Source organism: Bombina bombina, chromosome 12, assembly GCF_027579735.1.
Source record: "Bombina bombina isolate aBomBom1 chromosome 12, aBomBom1.pri, whole genome shotgun sequence".
NCBI classification, from domain to species: domain Eukaryota; kingdom Metazoa; phylum Chordata; class Amphibia; order Anura; family Bombinatoridae; genus Bombina; species Bombina bombina.
The window spans coordinates 23,329,769-23,350,676 of NC_069510.1; the positions used below are offsets into that span (position 1 = coordinate 23,329,769).

General features: G+C 39.5%; 1 protein-coding gene across 1 annotated transcript in view; it reads left to right on the forward strand.

Annotated features, from left to right (window-relative positions):
* Positions 1 to 3,580: 3,580 nt before the first annotated feature.
* Positions 3,581 to 20,908, forward strand: part of VAV2 (vav guanine nucleotide exchange factor 2) — a 523,802-nt gene continuing 506,474 nt past the window's right edge. The window contains exon 1 of the mRNA XM_053695707.1: positions 3,581 to 4,770. Coding sequence (XP_053551682.1) covers positions 4,567 to 4,770 — 204 coding nt within the window. The 5' untranslated portion in view covers positions 3,581 to 4,566. The remainder of the gene's footprint in view (positions 4,771 to 20,908) is intronic.

Below are 20,908 nucleotides of genomic sequence, written 5' to 3' on the forward strand. Positions count from 1 at the left end.
ATCTAGAGAACAGGCCTCACATAGTGTGTCACATTGTTACATTGTGTGGTTTCACTGAGCCATGGTGTGATCTAGGGAACAGGCCTCACATAGTGTGTCACATTGTTACATTGTGTGGTTTCACTGAGCCATGGTGTGATCTAGGGAACAGGCCTCACATAGTGTGTCACACTGTTACATTGTGTGGTTTCACTGAGCCATGGTGTGATCTAGGGAACAGGTCTCACATAGTGTGTCACATTGTTACATTGTGTGGTTTCACTGAGCCATGGTGTGATCTAGGGAACAGGCCTCACATAGTGTGTCACATTGTTACATTGTGTGGTTTCACTGAGCCATGGTGTGATCTAGAGAACAGGCCTCACATAGTGTGTCACATTGTTACATTGTGTGGTTTCACTGAGCCATGGTGTGATCTAGGGAACAGGCCTCACATAGTGTGTCACATTGTTACATTGTGTGGTTTCACTGAGCCATGGTGTGATCAGGGGAACAGGTCTCACATAGTGTGTCACACTGTTACATTGTGTGGTTTCACTGAGCCATGGTGTGATCTAGGGAACAGGTCTCACATAGTGTGTCACACTGTTACATTGTGTGGTTTCACTGAGCCATGGTGTGATCAGGGGAACAGGTCTCACATAGTGTGTCACATTGTTACATTGTGTGGTTTCACTGAGCCATGGTGTGATCTAGGGAACAGGCCTCACATAGTGTGTCACATTGTTACATTGTGTGGTTTCACTGAGCCATGGTGTGATCTAGGGAACAGGCCTCACATAGTGTGTCACATTGTTACATTGTGTGGTTTCACTGAGCCATGGTGTGATCTAGGGAACAGACCTCACATAGTGTGTCACATTGTTACATTGTGTGGTTTCACTGAGCCATGGTGTGATCTAGGGAACATGCCTCACATAGTGTGTCACATTGTTACATTGTGTGGTTTCACTGAGCCATGGTGTGATCTAGGGAACAGGTCTCACATAGTGTGTCACACTGTTACATTGTGTGGTTTCACTGAGCCATGGTGTGATCTAGGGAACAGGCCTCACATAGTGTGTCACACTGTTACATTGTGTGGTTTCACTGAGCCATGGTGTGATCTAGGGAACAGGTCTCACATAGTGTGTCACATTGTTACATTGTGTGGTTTCACTGAGCCATGGTGTGATCTAGGGAACAGGCCTCACATAGTGTGTCACATTGTTACATTGTGTGGTTTCACTGAGCCATGGTGTGATCTAGAGAACAGGCCTCACATAGTGTGTCACATTGTTACATTGTGTGGTTTCACTGAGCCATGGTGTGATCTAGGGAACAGGCCTCACATAGTGTGTCACATTGTTACATTGTGTGGTTTCACTGAGCCATGGTGTGATCAGGGGAACAGGTCTCACATAGTGTGTCACACTGTTACATTGTGTGGTTTCACTGAGCCATGGTGTGATCTAGGGAACAGGTCTCACATAGTGTGTCACACTGTTACATTGTGTGGTTTCACTGAGCCATGGTGTGATCAGGGGAACAGGTCTCACATAGTGTGTCACATTGTTACATTGTGTGGTTTCACTGAGCCATGGTGTGATCTAGGGAACAGGCCTCACATAGTGTGTCACATTGTTACATTGTGTGGTTTCACTGAGCCATGGTGTGATCTAGGGAACAGGCCTCACATAGTGTGTCACATTGTTACATTGTGTGGTTTCACTGAGCCATGGTGTGATCTAGGGAACAGACCTCACATAGTGTGTCACATTGTTACATTGTGTGGTTTCACTGAGCCATGGTGTGATCTAGGGAACATGCCTCACATAGTGTGTCACATTGTTACATTGTGTGGTTTCACTGAGCCATGGTGTGATCTAGGGAACAGGTCTCACATAGTGTGTCACACTGTTACATTGTGTGGTTTCACTGAGCCATGGTGTGATCTAGGGAACAGACCTCACATAGTGTGTCACACTGTTACATTGTGTGGTTTCACTGAGCCATGGTGTGATCTAGGGAACAGGCCTCACATAGTGTGTCACATTGTTACATTGTGTGGTTTCACTGAGCCATGGTGTGATCTAGGGAACAGACCTCACATAGTGTGTCACATTGTTACATTGTGTGGTTTCACTGAGCCATGGTGTGATCTAGGGAACAGGCCTCACATAGTGTGTCACATTGTTACATTGTGTGGTTTCACTGACCCATGGTGTGATCTAGGGAACAGGCCTCACATAGTGTGTCACATTGTTACATTGTGTGGTTTCACTGAGCCATGGTGTGATCTAGGGAACAGACCTCACATAGTGTGTCACATTGTTACATTGTGTGGTTTCACTGAGCCATGGTGTGATCTAGGGAACAGACCTCACATAGTGTGTCACATTGTTACATTGTGTGGTTTCACTGAGCCATGGTGTGATCTAGGGAACAGACCTCACATAGTGTGTCACACTGTTACATTGTGTGGTTTCACTGAGCCATGATGTGATCTAGGGAACAGGCCTCACATAGTGTGTCACATTGTTACATTGTGTGGTTTCACTGAGCCATGGTGTGATCTAGGGAACAGGCCTCACATAGTGTGTCACATTGTTACATTGTGTGGTTTCACTGAGCCATGGTGTGATCTAGGGAACAGACCTCACATAGTGTGTCACATTGTTACATTGTGTGGTTTCACTGAGCCATGGTGTGATCTAGGGAACAGACCTCAGATACTGTGTCACATTGTTACATTGTGTGGTTTCACTGAGCCATGGTGTGATCTAGGGAACAGACCTCACATAGTGCGTCACACTGTTACATTGTGTGGTTTCACTGAGCCATGGTGTGATCTAGGGAACAGGCCTCACATAGTGTGTCACACTGTTACATTGTGTGGTTTCACTGAGCCATGGTGTGATCTAGGGAACAGACCTCACATAGTGTGTCACATTGTTACATTGTGTGGTTTCACTGAGCCATGGTGTGATCTAGGGAACAGGCCTCACATAGTGTGTCACATTGTTACATAGAGTGATTTAACAGTACTGGTTTTCAGCTTTAAAATAAAAAACAAAATGTTTCAGTTAACAGAAAAAGGGGACAAAATAAATAATGAAAGCATATTTCAAAGGCTTTTTATTTTTCTATAAATAGTCAAACATTGTATATAAGAATCTCTGTTTTATATTAATATAGATATTTATGCAATGAAACCTCATTTTAAATCACTTGGCCATAAGATTATTTTACTACAGATTTAACAGAGGAGTCTGTAACTAAAATAATAAAAAAGGAGAGATTCTGCCTAGTTTGTGTACAGACAGGAGATCAGACTGTGCCTGAAATGAGTTTCACTACACTGTGGTCTGTGCTCAGCTATGTCTCAGCCTCATATAAAGTGCAACATAACAAGACATAGGGACAATGTAATCAATGTCCCAGGCAAACAAATGTGATCAGTGAAAGTGCCCAGCATGTGGGCGTGGCCCTAGTGTAATGCTCACTGTCTGACACGCCCACTCTCAGTAGCAGACACGCCCCTTGCTGGGATCCAGCCCAGCCCTAGCGCGCTCTCTGCAGCAGCAGCCGTGGACGCGCGTTGAATCACAGTATATCACAGCCAGAAGGTCCGGCAGAGTGAGTGTGGGAAAGAAAGAGCAGATCTAGGGATTGTGGGGAAGGAGTGAGAGGAAGCTGGTGTTGTGCTGCCCTGGGATTATCCTGCCCTGTACTGCTCTTTGTTGGATGCTGCTCAGGACAATGCATGTGGAGGATGGACTGTGCTGCCTGAAGCCTGGAGCCTGTCTGCTGGAATCCTACAGCTAACACCCACGGAGGAGAGGGTTTGCCTGGGAAGTGACTGCTCTGCTTGGCATTTAAAGGATCGTTTGGGACATACAGAGTCTACCTGGGATATAAAGGATCTGTCTGGTACTAGAGGGGACATACAGGATCTTACAGGGACACAAAAGAGTCTGCCGGGCCGGGATATACTTCGTTTGTATGGGGCAAAAGGTTATGCCTGGGAAAATAAAGGATCTGTTTTGGGCATAAAGGAAAACCTGCTCACCACCCTGCACAGTGCAATAAGGCACCCTGAGTTGTGCTCACCACCCTGCACAGTGCAATAAGGCACCCTGAGTTGTGCTCACCACCCTGCACAGCGCAATAAGGCACCCTGAGCTGTGCTCACCACCCTGCACAGAGCAATAAGGCACCCTGATCTGTGCTCACCACCCAACATAGTGCAATAAGGCACCCTGAGCTGTGTTTACTACCTTGCACCCTGAGCTGTGCTCAACAACCTGCATAATGCAATAAGGCACCCTGAGCTGTGCTCACCCACATTATATATGCAATAAGGCACCCTGAGCTGTGCTCATCACCCTGCATAGTGTAATTAGTGCTGCTGGGCAGTGCTCACCAACCCCTCACAGGGCACCAAGGGCTGCTGGCACCTGGGGTTGCACCAGAGTAATGGGGAGAGTGGTGATCACTGTGCCCTGTAGCCTTGGCTTGTTCTGACCTGGCAGCAGGCTCTTTGCTTTTGCTTGTGTGTGGAACCCATAGTGTGCTGGTGTCACCATGGAAGAGTGGAGACAGTGTGGCCGGTGGCTTATAGACTGCAAAGTCCTGCCTGCTGACCATAGGGTAGTGTGGCCTACAGCTGTGGTCTTTGATTTGGCCCAAGCCTTGAGGGATGGAGTCCTGCTGTGCCAGCTGCTTCATAACCTGTCCCCTGGATCTATTGATCTTAAAGACATCAATTTCAGACCACAGATGTCACAGGTAAAGGAGCCTTAACCACGTGTATATGATTAGAGGGCAGGGGATGGGGTTATGGGATTTAGCCCCCTGGGACAGCACCATATACCATAATAAAACCACTTTAAAGCTGAACTGGGCCTCATGGGCTGTTATGTAATTGTCCAAGACTTAAAGGGACACTGAATCCAAAATTTTTTCTTTTGTGATTCAGATAGAGCATGCAATTTTAAGCAACTTTCTAATTTACTCCTATTAGCAAATTTTCTTTGTTCTCTTGCTATCTTTATTTGAAAAAGAAGGCATCTAAGTTTTGTTTCAGTACTCTGGACAGCACTTTTTTTATTGGTGGGTGAATTTATCCACCAATCAGCAAGGACAACCCAGGTTGTTCACCAAAAATGGTCCGGCATCTAAACTTACATTCTTGCAGTTCAAATAAAGATACCAAGAGAATGAAGAAAATTTGATAATCGGAGTAAATTAGAAAGTTGCTTAAAATGTCATGCTCTATCTGAATCACAAAAGAAAAAAATTGGGTACAGTGTCCCTTTAATGACACATTCAGATATACAAAGAGTTAATTAGACCTGTCATTTCTCCCTTCACCATCATTGCTATAGCTGTATGCAGACATCCTGTAACCACTCTACCATATGCAAATCTTTGTTAGCTCACTAGTTTTATTTTAAGTGTTTCATAGTCAATCTGAATATGTTTGTCTTGTCCACTGCACATGTTATCAGGTTCCAGTCATTTGGGGAGACAAGTAAATGAATAAGTCTTTTTATTATTGTAATTAATAATGATCTGGTTATCAGAAAAGCCCTGTGGGTTTTATTTTTTAATGCTGCTGCACTGCAGGAGTAATATAAAACAGATCAATTCAAGCATTATTCTATCCATCTATCTAATTTACTTACATATACATTTTAATTGCCAATTTTTTGTTGTCATTTTTGATTGGGACAGAGCTGCACTATAGATTACATTACATTCTAAATGTGCATCATAGTTTGTCACTTGCCTGCAGCCTGGCACTGTAAAAGATAACGCTGTAGTGCAGGTGTTTTATCCTAAAGCTGTCACGTTACCCTTATGGCAAATTCCTCTTGTTGCATTTAGTTGCTCTTCTGAGACTTCCCTTCAAAGGTCACAGGTGGAACAGAATTGTAACATATGGAAAGTATGGCAGATCCCAGGCTTGGGACAAATCTGCCTCTAGTGATGTCACTCTGTTAATTATCAGTGTAATTGTGCTGTGACCCATAACCTGAGAGGCTGTGTTCTGTAACATATCTAACCTTTAGCTGTCTGCTTTTACAGGGGGCCGTATTACTCTCTATAAATGAGAGATTTAATAAAAAAAATCTTAAAGTAGCAGGTGCAATGTTATGAGGGGACTGTGTGCAGTGAGTTTTTTTTCTTTTCTTATATAAATTGAAATATAATTTACATTTTTATACCCAAAATTGAATGTGTTATGTAAAATATGCAGGTCACCATTTAAATCTAAAAGGCTGGATTAATAAATTCTATTCCAGAAATTTTATTTTTTAAAAAGACAGATAATCCCTTTTATTACCGATTCGCCAGTTTTGCACAACCCACACAGTTATAATAATACACTTTTTACCTCTGTGACTACCTTGTATCTAAGCTTCTGCTGACTGCCCCCTTATCTCAGTGCTATTTACAAACTTGCATTTTAGCCAATCACTGTGGGTTCCTGTGCAACTCCACGGGAGTGAGTACAATTTTATCTATATGGCACACATGAACTAGCAGTGTCTTGATGTGGAAAAGCTAATAAAAAAAGCATGTGATAAGAGGCTGTCTGTAGTGGCTTAGAAACAAGCAAAAAGTTAGAGGTTTGAACTATATAATTGTATACCCCACTCATGTACCCAGCACTGTGTAAATTAGGGGACCCTTTGCATGTTGTTGTTGGTAAAGGGACATAAAACCCAAATATTTTCTTTCATGATTTGGATACCATTTAAAACAGCTTTCCTATTGACTTTTATTATCAAATTGTCATTGTTCTCTTATTACCCTTTGTTAAAAAAGCAGGGATGTAAACTCAGAAGTGTGCACGTGTCTGCAGCTCTATTAGAGCAGGATTTATCAAAGCAATTCTCCTAAAATTGCTCCCATAAACCCGCATACGACTGAAACCTCTGATTTATTAATGCAAAGTGCGCCTAAAATTGGGCAAGTCTAACTATAGATTTCTCTCATTGCATTCGCCAAGGTGCACCGTTGCGCTAACAAATGGTTAAATTTGCTAGTTTCTCCTAGCCCTTGATAAATCTAGCACTATACGGCAGCAGCTTTGCAACAAAGTAGTAATACATAAGCAAGACCACTAGAGGGCAGCACTATTTCCTGTAATGTAGTTCTTCAGGCATCTGCCTGCTATATACCTAGGTATGTCTTTAACAAAGAATAGCATTAGAACAAAGTAAATTTGATAACCGAACTTAATTGGAAACTTACTTAAAATTGTATCCTCTATCTGAATAATGAAAGAACAATTTTGGGTTTCATGTCCCTTTAATATCCAGTACTTTATACTGGGGCTATGTAGTTCTAGGCTTGCAGGCCATGTTGTACAGTTATTTCCTTTTAGTTACATTTTGTGTTGATGCTTTTGGACAGTGTTACAGAGGGGGTACAAAGTACGGTTTATATCTTTTGTATTAGAGTCTATAAACTAATTACCCAGAAGTCTCTAAATGTTTTCACTGCACACTTTTGAAGTAGTATATGAAGAATTGTTACTTTATATATCTGTTAAAGTATTAACTATTATGATTTCGGATAAAATATTGTTGTTCTGCTTATTATTTATGTATAACATGCTGCTCTTTCTGAATCACGAAAGGAAAAAAATTGGGTTTAGTGTCCCTAAATAGCTTGTCACTAGGGCAGTTCCTCTCAAAAGGTTCACACGCTGTACCCTTTAACATGGGTACATATTGGTACCCTTGCAGTTTGTACCCTTCAAAGGCAAATATGTACCTTTTGCTGACTACATTGGACTTCAGTGTTATGGTACCATAATATACCCTTAAAAATGGTGCAAGTTTGGCCTTTTAAAAGTTCTGCCCTAGTGACAAGCACTTTGTACCTCATGATGGCAAATTTGTACTCGATACCGCAGATTAAAAATGTCAAAATGCTGTTCTGTTACGTTTGTTAAATAACCTTCAAAAATACATTTTGCCTACATTGTGTTCTTGCTTACAAAGATAAGAATGTATTTGTCTATCTTTAAACAATAATAATATGTATACAGTAGAGACACTGAAGTGTAATGGTTTTCTTTTTTTTAAACTGGTTCTTAAACAGCCCTTGTTTGTTCTATGTAGTTTATAATGACATTTTGTCTTTGTAATTTTACTTAAATACATTTGCTTTATGTTATCATCTTGATGCAATAAATATAAACATTGACATGTTAAGTGCTTGGGTGCTGTTTAGAACCAACGACACAGCGTCCGTTTAGATTTTTTTTATTGTTTTGTCCACCTCTTGCATTTAACCAATATCCATTGAACATGAACTGTTTTGCTGAATGTTGAATTCATTTTGGGTGATTGCCAATTTTGTGCTAATTGAATAATTGAGATCACTGTGGATAACTCTGTAGCCTGAGTATAAAATAACTGTTTACCATCTTGGGAAATAATAACGCTCAGGTGCACAAATTATAGGCACGTGCAGGGTTTGGCAGCCTTAAACCACTCATCCTCCTCAATCTTTTGGTCAAACAAGTGACTGTACCTTTATTTGGGGATTACATGGTACAGATATGGGCACTTTGACAGTTGGAAACATATTTGTACTTTATTTACCCCTAAATGGTATACATATTAGTTCCTTAAAGGGACGGTCTACTCCAGAAGTTTTATTGTTTTAAAAGATAGATAATCCCTTTATTACCCATTCCCCCAGTTGTGCATAACCAACACTGTTATATTAATATACTTTCAGGCCTCTGCAGACTGTCTAGTCAAAATTCATTTCTCATGATTCATATAGGGCATGTATTTGTAAACAACTTTCCAATTCATTTTATCATCAAATTTGCTTTGTTCTGTTGGTATTCTTAGTTGAAAGCTAAACCTAGGTAGGCTCATATGCAAGTTTCTTAGCCTTTGAAGGCTGCTTCTTATCTGAATGCATTTGACAGTTTTTACACAGCTAGAGGGCGTTAGTTCATGTGTGCCGTATAGATAACATTGTGCTCATGCTGTGGAGTTACTTTTGAGAGGGCACTGATTGGCTAAACTGCAAGTCTGTCAAAAGAACTGAAATAAGTGGGCAGTCTGCAGAGGCTTAGATACAAGGTAATCACAGAGGTAAAAAGTATATTAATATAACTGTGCTGGTTCTGCAAAACTGGGGAATGGATAATAAAGGGATTATCTATCTTTTTGAAACAATAGAAATTCTGGAGTAGACTGTCCCTTTAAGTTCTTTTGATAGACTTGCATTTTACCAATCAGTGCCCTCTCATATGTAACACCACGGGCGTGAGCACAATGTTATCTATATGGCACACGTGAATTAACACCCTCTGGCTTTGAAAAACTGTCAAATGCATTCAGATAAGAGGCGACATTCAAGGACTTAGAAATTACCATATGACCAGAAATACCAAGAGAAGCAAGCAAATTTGATGATAAAAAGGAAATCAAAAGTTGTGTAAAATTGTGTGGCTTATCTGAATCATGAAAGTTTTTAATTTTGACTAGATTGTCCCTTTAAGGTGTTACTATGACCCACCGAGGGTAGAACCACAGCGGTTGTACCCTAAGTGTTCGCAAACGGACCCCAGCTGTACCCTTTTTCTGATATTGCATGTAACTATTGCTTGTAGTGTTAGTCATTCATTATTTATTTTCTTGGCAATAACTATAATTGCATTTGACTTCCTTGTTTTCTATTGAATTGGCAGCAAGCCTCTGCGTGATTCTTAGCCACAGCAAAAGACATTGGCAGAAAGAAGGGATAAAACGTTGTACAACTTTACAAATGATGTAGAGAATTGGTTCCTTTTTTTATATTAGAGGTTTTAATGGGACTTTATAGCCATTTTTATATCTGCAGTTTCAAAATACTTTGATCAAAAATGCTAAATAAGCATTATAAAGTATTTAAACTGACAATTTGTTTGCAAAATCTGCAGGGTTTTACAAATCCAGAGCAGTCCAGGGATACTCTCATTGAAAAACCATATGGACATGTTTACTTGTTTTTTTTACTGTGGCCAGTTCAGAGGCAAGAAGTAAAGGAGTACTGGGTATAGAGTCTGTCATTTTAAGCCCTTTACATCTATTTTACAAAAACACCATAATAGAATTTAAATTCCTTCTTTTAAAAATGCAACAACAAAAAAATTGCAACAAAGAAAACAAACTTTCAAATTTGTTTATCAAATCTGCCTGTTTATCTTGGTCTTCTTTGTTGAATCTTCTTTAGCTGAGAGCATACTGAGGTAGGCTCACAAATGTGCATGACTTGAGCACTCTATGTATTACATTGTTACAAGCACTGCTGCCAAATAGTGCTCAAGACACATGCACGCTCTTTAGGCTACCTCCGTATGCTCTCATGGTAAAGACCTAAGTTTTAACATCGTATTCTAAGAAAAAAGACAAATTTGTCAATATAAATAAATTGTTAAGGTTTTACAAAGTATACACTATATATATCAGTCATAAAAGTTTAAAGGGACAGTCTACTCCAGAATTTGTATTGTTTAAAAAAATAGATAATCCCTTTTTTTACCCATTCCCCAGTTTGCATAACTAACATGGTTATATTAATATTCTTTTTACCTCTGTAATTATCTTGTATCTAAGCCTCTGCAGACTGCCCCCTTATCTCAGTTTTTTTTTGGACAGACTTGAATTTTAGCCAATCAGTGATGACTCCTAAATAATTCCATGGGAGTTAGCACAATGTTTATCTATGACACACATGAATTAGAACTGTCTAACTGTGAAAAACTGTCAAAATGCACTGAGATTAGAGGCGGTCTTCAAGGGCTTAGAAATTAATATATGAGCCTTCCTAGGTTTAGCTTTCATCAAAGATACAGAGAGAGAGAGAAACAAATTTGGTGATAAAAGTAAATTGGTAAGTTGATTAAAATGATGTCCTATCTGTATCATGAAAGTTTAATTTCTTTCATGTAATTAGCAAGAGTCCATGAGCTAGTGACGTATGGGATATACATTCCTACCAGGAGGGGCAAAGTTTCCCAAACCTTAAAATGCCTATAAATACACCCCTCACCACACCCACAATTCAGTTTTACAAACTTTGCCTCCGATGGAGAGATTTCCGATCAATATTTTGGAACTCCGTGCAATTTTCAGAGCTCTTCAGTCTTGGCCTCTTCTGAAGAGAGAGTTGTTCATTTGTTTTCAGATAGACAATGTCACAACTGTGGCATACATCAATCATCAAGGAGGGACTCACAGTCCTCTGGCTATGAAAGAAGTATCTCGAATTTTGGTTTGGGCGGAATCCAGCTCCTGTCTAATCTCTGCGGTTCATATCCCAGGTATGGACAAATTGGAAAGCGGATTATCTCAGTCGCCAAACGTTGTACCTGGGCGAATGGTCTTCACCCAGAGGTATTTCCTCAGATTGTTCAAATGTGGGAACTCCCAGAAATAGATCTGATGGCTTCTCATCTAAACAAGAAACTTCCCTGGTATCTGTCCGGATCCCGGGATCCTCGGGCGGAGGCAGTGGATGCATTATCTCTTCCTTACAAGTGTCATCCTGCCTATATCTTTCCGCCTCTAGTTCTTCTTCCAAGGGTATTCTCCAATATTCTAAAGGAATGCTCGTTTGTCCTGCTGGTAGCTCCAGCATGGCCTCACAGGTTTTGGTATGCGGATCTTGTCCGGATGGCCTCTTGCCAGCTGTGGACTCTTTCGTTAAGACCAGTCTTTCTGTCTCAAGGTTCTTTTTTCCATAGGATCTCAAAACCTTAATTTTAAGGTGTGGAGTTTGAACGCTTGATTCTTGGTCAAAGAGGTTTCTCTGACTCTGTGATTGATACTATGTGACAGGCTCGTAAATCTGTATCTAGAGAGATATATTATAGAGTCTGGAAGACTTATATTTCTTCAGGATGGTTTAGATAAGGTTTGTCCGCAAGTTTCTTGAAAGACAAATCTCTGCTCTTTCTGTTCTTTTTCACAGAAGGATTGCTAATCTTCCTGATATTCATTGTTTTGTACAACCTTTGGTTCGTATTAAACTTGTCATTAAGTCAATTTCTCCTCCTTGGAGTTTGAATTTGGTTCTGGGGGCTCTTCAAGCTCCTCCTTTTGAACCCATGCATTCTTTGGTCGTTATATTACTTTCTTGGAAAGTTTTGTTTCTTTTGGCCATCTCTTCTGCCAGAAGAGTCTCTCAATTATCTACTCTTTTTTGTGAGTCTCCTTTTCTGATTTTGCATCAGGATAAGGCGGTGCTGCGAACTTCTTTTGAATTTTTTACCTAAGGTTGTGAATTCTAACAACATTAGTAGAGAAATTGTGGTTCCTTCATTATGTCCTAATCCTATGAATTCTAAGGAGAAATCATTGCATTCTTTGGATGCTGTTAGAACTTTGTAATATTATGTTGAAGCTACTAAGTCTTTCCGAAAGACTTCTAGTCTATTTGTCATCTTTTCCGGTTCTAGAAAAGACCAGAAAGCTTCTGCCATTTCTTTGGCATCTTGGTTGAAATCTTTAATTCATCTTGCCTATGTTGAGTCGAGTAACACTCCGCCTCAAAGGATTACAGCTCATTCTACTAGGTCAGTTTCTACTTCCTGGGCGTTTAAGAATGAAGCTTCGGTTGATCAGATTTGCAAAACAGCAACTTGGTCCTCTTTGCATACTTTTACTAAATTCTACGGCCTAGATTTGGAGTTTGGCGGTAAAAGGGCTGTTAACGCTCCGCTGGTTTTTTTCTGGCCGCACCATAAAAATAACTCTGGTATCGAGAGTTCAAACAAATGCTGCGTTAGGCTCCAAAAAAGGAGCGTAGAGCATTTTTACCGCAAATGCAACTCTCGATACCAGAGTTGCTTACGGACGCGGCCAGCCTCAAAAACGTGCTCGTGCATGATTCTCCCATAGGAAACAATGGGGCTGTTTGAGCTGAAAAAAAAACCTAACACCTGCAAAAAAGCAGCGTTCAGCTCCTAACGCAGCCCCATTGTTTCCTATGGGGAAACACTTCCTACGTCTGCACCTAACACTCTAACATGTACCCCGAGTCTAAACACCCCTAACCTTACACTTATTAACCCCTAATCTGCCGCCCCCGCTATCGCTGACCCCTGCATATTTTTTTTAACCCCTAATCTGCCGCTCCGTAAACCGCCGCAACCTACGTTATCCCTATGTACCCCTAATCTGCTGCCCTAACATCGCCGACCCCTATATTATATTTATTAACCCCTAATCTGCCCCCCTCAACGTCGCCGACACCTGCCTACACTTATTAACCCCTAATCTGCCGAGCGGACCTGAGCGCTACTATAATAAAGTTATTAACCCCTAATCCGCCTCACTAACCCTATCATAAATAGTATTAACCCCTAATCTGCCCTCCCTAACATCGCCGACACCTACCTTCAATTATTAACCCCTAATCTTCCGAGCGGAGCTCACCGCTATTCTAATAAATGTATTAACCCCTAACGCTAAGTCTAACCCTAACACTAACAACCCCATAACTTAAATATAATTTACATCTAACGAAATTAATTAACTCTTATTAAATAAATGATTCATATTTAAAGCTAAATACTTACCTGTAAAATAAATCCTAATATAGCTACAATATAAATTATAATTACATTGTAGCTATTTTAGGATTAATATTTATTTTACAGGCAACTTTGTAATTATTTTAACTAGGTACAATAGCTATTAAATAGTTAAGAACTATTTAATAGCTACCTAGTTAAAATAATAACAAATTTACCTGTAAAATAAATCCTAACCTAAGATATAATTAAACCTAACACTACCCTATCAATAAAATAATTAAATAAACTACCTACAATTACCTACAATTAACCTAACACTACACTATCAATAAATTAATTAATTAAACACAATTGCTACAAATAAATACAATTAAATAAACTAGCTAAAGTACAAAAAATAAAAAAGAACTAAGTTACAAAAAATAAAAAAATATTTACAAACATAAGAAAAATATTACAACAATTTTAAACTAATTACACCTACTCTAAGCCCCCTAATAAAATAACAAAGCCCCCCAAAATAAAAAATTCCCTACCCTATTCTAAATTTAAAAAGTTACAAGCTCTTTTACCTTACCAGCCCTGAACAGGGCCCTTTGCGGGGCATGCCCCAAGAATTTCAGCTCTTTTGCCTGTAAAAGAATAAATACAATACCCCCCCCCCAACATTACAACCCACCACCCACATACCCCTAATCTAACCCAAACCCCCCTTAAATAAACCTAACACTAAGCCCCTGAAGATCTTCCTACCTTGTCTTCACCATACCAGGTTCACCGATCCGTCCTGGCTCCAACATCTTCATCCAACCCAAGCGGGGGTTGGCGATCCATCATCCGGTGCTGAAGAGGTCCAGAAGAGGCTCCAAAGTCTTCCTCCTATCCGGCAAGAAGAGGACATCCGGACCGGCAAACATCTTCTCCAAGCGGCATCTTCGATCTTCTTCCATCCGGTGCGGAGCGGGTCCATCTTGAAGCAGGCGACGCGGATCCATCCTCTTCTTCCGTTGTCTCCCGACGAATGACGGTTCCTTTAAGGGACGTCATCCAAGATGGCGTCCCTCGAATTCCGATTGGCTGATAGGATTCTATCAGCCAATCGGAATTAAGGTAGGAATTTTCTGATTGGCTGATGGAATCAGCCAATCAGAATCAAGTTCAATCCGATTGGCTGATCCAATCAGCCAATCAGATTGAGCTCGCATTCTATTGGCTGTTCCGATCAGCCAATAGAATGCGAGCTCAATCTGATTGGCTGATTGGATCAGCCAATCGGATTGAACTTGATTCTGATTGGCTGATTCCATCATCCAATCAGAAAATTCCTACCTTAATTCCGATTGGCTGATAGAATCCTATCAGCCAATCGGAATTCGAGGGACGCCATCTTGGATGACGTCCCTTAAAGGAACCGTCATTCGTCGGGAGACAACAGAAGAAGAGGATGGATCCGCGTCGCCTGCTTCAAGATGGACCCGCTCCGCACCGGATGGAAGAAGATCGAAGATGCCGCTTGGAGAAGATGTTTGCCGGTCCGGATGTCCTCTTCTTGCCGGATAGGAGGAAGACTTTGGAGCCTCTTCTGGACCTCTTCAGCACCGGATGATGGATCGCCAACCCCCGCTTGGGTTGGATGAAGATGTTGGAGCCAGGACGGATCGGTGAACCTGGTATGGTGAAGACAAGGTAGGAAGATCTTCAGGGGCTTAGTGTTAGGTTTATTTAAGGGGGTTTTGGGTTAGATTAGGGGTATGTGGGTGGTGGGTTGTAATGTTGGGGGGGGTATTGTATTTATTCTTTTACAGGCAAAAGAGCTGAAATTCTTGGGGCATGCCCCGCAAAGGGCCCTGTTCAGGGCTGGTAAGGTAAAAGAGCTTGTAACTTTTTTAATTTAGAATAGGGTAGGGAATTTTTTATTTTGGGGGGCTTTGTTATTTTATTAGGGGGCTTAGAGTAGGTGTAATTAGTTTAAAATTGTTGTAATATTTTTCTTATGTTTGTAAATATTTTTTTATTTTTTGTAACTTAGTTCTTTTTTATTTTTTGTACTTTAGCTAGTTTATTTAATTGTATTTTTTTTTTAGCAATTGTGTTTAATTAATTTATTGATAGTGTAGTGTTAGGTTAATTGTAGGTAGTTTATTTAATTATTTTATTGATAGGGTAGTGTTAGGTTTAATTATATCTTAGGTTAGGATTTATTTTACAGGTAAATTTGTTATTATTTTAACTAGGTAGCTATTAAATAGTTCTTAACTATTTAATAGCTATTGTACCTATTTAAAATAAATACCAAGTTGCCTGTAAAATAAATATTAATCCTAAAATAGTATATAATATAATTATAATTTATATTGTAGCTATATTAGGATTTATTTTACAGGTAAGTATTTAGCTTTAAATAGGAATAATTTATTTAATAAGAGTTAATTAATTTCGTTAGATGTAAATTATATTTAAGTATGGGGGGTGTTAGTGTTAGGGTTAGACTTAGCTTTAGGGGTTAATCAATTTATTAGAATAGCGGTGAGCTCCGGTCGTCAGATTAGGGGTTAATAATTGAAGGTAGGTGTCGGCGATGTTAGGGAGGGCAGATTAGGGGTTAATACTATTTATGATAGGGTTAGTGAGGTGGGTTAGGGGTTAATAACAGATTAGGGGTTAATAAGTGTAGGCAGGTGTCGGCGACGTTGAGGGGGGCAGATTAGGGGTTAATAAATATAATATAGGGGTCGGCGGTGTTAGGGGTAGCAGATTAGGGGTACATAGGGATAACGTAGGTGGCGGCGCTTTGCGGTCGGAAGATTAGGGGTTAATTATTTTAAGTAGCTGGCGGCGACGTTGTGGGGGGCAGGTTAGGGGTTAATAAATGTAATACAGGGGTCGGCGGGGTTAGGGGCAGCAGATTAGGGGTACATAAGTATAACGTAGGTGGCGGTCGGCAGATTAGGGGTTAAAAATTTTAATCGAGTGGCGGCGATGTGGGGGGAGCTCGGTTTAGGGGTACATAGGTAGTTTATGGGTGTTAGTGTACTTTAGGGTACAGTAGTTAAGAGCTTTATGAACCGGCGTTAGCCAGAAAGCTCTTAACTACTGCTATTTTCAGGCGGCTGGAGTTTTGTCGTTAGAGCTCTAACGCTCACTTCAGAAACGACTCTAAATACCGGCGTTAGAAAGATCCCATTGAAAAGATAGGATACGCAAATGGCGTTGGGGGATCTGCGGTATGGAAAAGTCGCGGCTGAAAAGTGAGCGTTAGACCCTTTAATCACTGACTCCAAATACCAGCGGGCGGCCAAAACCAGCGTTAGGAGCCTCTAACGCTGGTTTTGACGGCTACCGCCGAACTCCAAATCTAGGCCTACCATTTTGATGTGTTTTCTTCTTCTGAAGCAGTTTTTGGTAGAAACGTACTTCAGGCAGTGGTTTCAGTTTGAATCTTCTGCTTATGTTTTTTCATTAAAATTTTATTCTGGGTGTGGATTATTTTCAGCAGGAATTGGCTGTCTTTATTTTATCCCTCCCTCTCTAGTGACTCTTGTGTGGAAAGATCCACATCTTGGGTAATCATTATCCCATACGTCACTAGCTCATGGACTCTTGCTAATTACATGAAAGAAAACATAATTTATGTAAGAACTTACCTGATAAATTCATTTCTTTCATATTAGCAAGAGTCCATGAGGCCCGCCCTTTTTTGTGGTGGTTTTGATTTTTTTGTATAAAGCACAATTTTTCCAATTCCTTATTTTATATGCTTTCGCACTTTTTTTCTTATCACCCCACTTCTTGGCTATTCGTTAAACTGAATTGTGGGTGTGGTGAGGGGTGTATTTATAGGCATTTTAAGGTTTGGGAAACTTTGCCCCTCCTGGTAGGAATGTATATCCTATACGTCACTAGCTCATGGACTCTTGCTAATATGAAAGAAATGAATTTATCAGGTAAGTTCTTACATAAATTATGTTTTTGACTAGACTGTCCCTTTTTAATAATTCATTTTATGTACAGTACTGAATAACAGGTGCTATTCACTGTAAAACCCTCATCCTGTCCCTCCTGTATCACTTCTCTTTTTCCTCTACATAGTATAATTGTACCCCTTGGTTGCACACACACACACGCAATAACACATACACAATAACACACACAAACACAATAACACACTAATACATACACACACAATAACATACACACACAATAACACATATACACAATAACACACACACACAATAACACACTAATACATACACACAACATACACTAACACATACACACACACACACACAATAACACACTAATACACACACACAATAACACACTAATACACACACAATAACACACTAATACATACACACAATAACATACACACACAATAACACACATGCACGCAATAACACATACACACAATAACACACACACAATAACACACACACAATAACACACTAATACATACACACATATACACGCACAATAACACATATACATACACACACATATACACACACACATAAACACATATACATACACACACATATATACACACACACAATAACACATATACATACACACACATATATACACACACACAATAACACACTAATACATACACACACATATACACATATATACTAACACACTAATACATACACACACATATACACACACAATAACACATATACATACACACACATATACACACATATATACATACACACACACACACATATAGACACGCGCGCACACACACACACACTATGTATAAAAATAGAGAAACAGAAATGCATTAAACATTTAAATAGCCATAATTATATTTTCAAGCCTGAAATTCTCAGCTCTCAAGTCGTTTACAAACCGCGCTGCACTGAAATGATTGCTCCATGTGTTCAAGGCTAGCTTCTCTCCAGAGAGATTTCCTATTGGAGTATATCCTGTAATGTGACATGTGTCAAAGTCCGGTAAGGAAACAAATGTATTTTAAATAGCAACCTGGTGTGTTATTTTATGGTGAGGCCGCTGCATATGCACTATAGTATAATGCTTTTAACACAATATTCTGTCATTCACAGTCAACAACTTTGGATAATTCTTCCTAGATCTATTGTCTAAAAAAATAATAGACATTATCATAAACACAAATCTCTCTGATGAACCATCATTTAGTAAATCCAGACTAAAACATTCTTACAGCAAAGTAGCTGCAGCTCCTAAAAACATAGTTTATGCGTTTTATTTTTTTTTCTTCTTCTACTAGTCTTTAAAAGAAACATTCTCTAGCTCCTAAGAAAAAATACGTTTGTCACCTAAGCGTTCCTGAGAATATGTGATATCTTTTTTTAATTTTTATTAGTTTTTGATAATTGAAGGGATAAGTGTAAAGTTATGTCTTCTATTCTGTTCTGAGTGCCACCATGTTTAAACCTAGGTTTCCCTTATCTAATCTCTTCTGCTGAGGACATTTAGGGACAGATAAAGGGAAATTTTAACAGCTTTTATGCGGCGCAGGAGCAGCCTTACATTCAAAAGCTTCTCAGACTTGATCATTTGAAGGGTCAGACAGGCTTTGCTTTTGCGCAAATTGGTTCCGTGAGAGCAGGGAGCGAAATTGCTCAAGAGAGTAAACAAGTGATGGTAAACTTTCCCCTTTGGATAAATGTATCAGGAATGTTAATATTTTAGATGGACCTTAATGTATCAGTAATTATATTAATATACTTTTTACCTCTGTGATTACCTTGTATCTAAGCCTCTGCAGGCTGTCCCCTTATCTCATTTCTTTTCACAGACTTGCGGTTTAGCCAATCAGTGCTGACCCATAAATAACTCCACGGGAGTGAGCACAATGCTGTCTATATGGCACGCACAAACTAGCACTGTCTGTCAAAAACTATCAAATGCACTAAGATAAGAGGCAGCCTTCAAGGGCTTAGAAATTAGCATATGAGACTACATAGGTTTAGCCTTCAACAAAGAATACCAAGAGAGCAAAGCAAATTTGATGATAAAGGTAAATTGGAAAGTTGTTTAAAATTGCATGCCCTGTCTGAATCATGAAAGCTTAAAGGGACATTTAAACTAAACTAAATACATGCTAGATAGAATGATGCATTCAAAGAAAAGATTAGTCCATGACTAACATGTAGATGTATTTCAAAGCTTCATTAGTTGTTTAAAAAGTGACAAAATAAGTGTAAAGTTTTAGTGTCTATAAAACACTGGGAGCTGCCATGTTGTAACTTGTGTTACCCTCTCTGCTGTGGCCAATTAGGGTCAGTTATAAATAGGTCACTAGAGTGTGCAGCCAATGGCTGTGTGGAATATAACAGTGTTCTGCACTTCCATTTCTAACAGGAACTGAAAAGCTCACAATTTCAGAATGGAATTACAGGCAAAGAGGACAAAATAAATAATGAAAGTATATTGCAGAGTTGTTTTATTATATACAATTTATCATTTTATATTACCATCTCAAAGTGTTTAATGTCCCTTTAATTTTGACTAGACTGTCCCTTTTAAATTTAGTGTAAAAAATGTAACGCAAACAAGAAGTGTGTTTGTATACAGTTGATACCTCACTGACGGGTTGAAAGGGACAACTCCCAGAGAAAAATATTCACAAAATTTCCATTTAAATAATGAAAGAGGAGAGAGGGAGGAAAAAATAAAGAAATAAATTGGACAAGTGATTGGTGCATATTTGCGTATACCATCCATGATTGGTTGAATGTCTGTATTGGGGTGCATGGAGTAACTTTCATGATGTGTTTAACCCTAAAGAAAAGGGACTTTAAATATAAAATGTGCTAACAAAAGGTTGCATTTTACTTTGCAACGTAATGCTCCTATAATATTTGTAAAAAAAAAATGTAAAATATTCTCATTTTTGTAATGAATTCATATTACAATATTCTATAGCAAATCTACAGCAGACCCTATTGTCACTAATAGATTCACATATTATTTTTTGTTGACCCCATATAACTTCTGGAGGAAAATACATTTATTTTTTTCTATCACAGTATTCTAGAGAGTGACTGTTTTATTTTAGCCGTCCTGTCGCACTAGTGCAAGTTAGCTGATGACGTCATCGCAGGGCGCTTGTTTGTGCAGCTCTGACGTCAGACCCAGTGCAGGTGTGCTAATGACGTCACCAGAGGCCGCCTGCTCCCCGTGCCTGTTTGTGCAGTGCAGGTGTAATAATGACGTCACCAAATGGCTCCTGCTCCCTCTGCTAGTTTTGATAGCCCTGAATGAGGAACTTTTTTTTTAAAATGAATATTCCTGTCCAGAATAAAGCTATCTTTTGTTCTAATACTTGAATATTTTCTCTACCAATAGTGTGAGGTGTTTTTTTGCTGCCAGTGG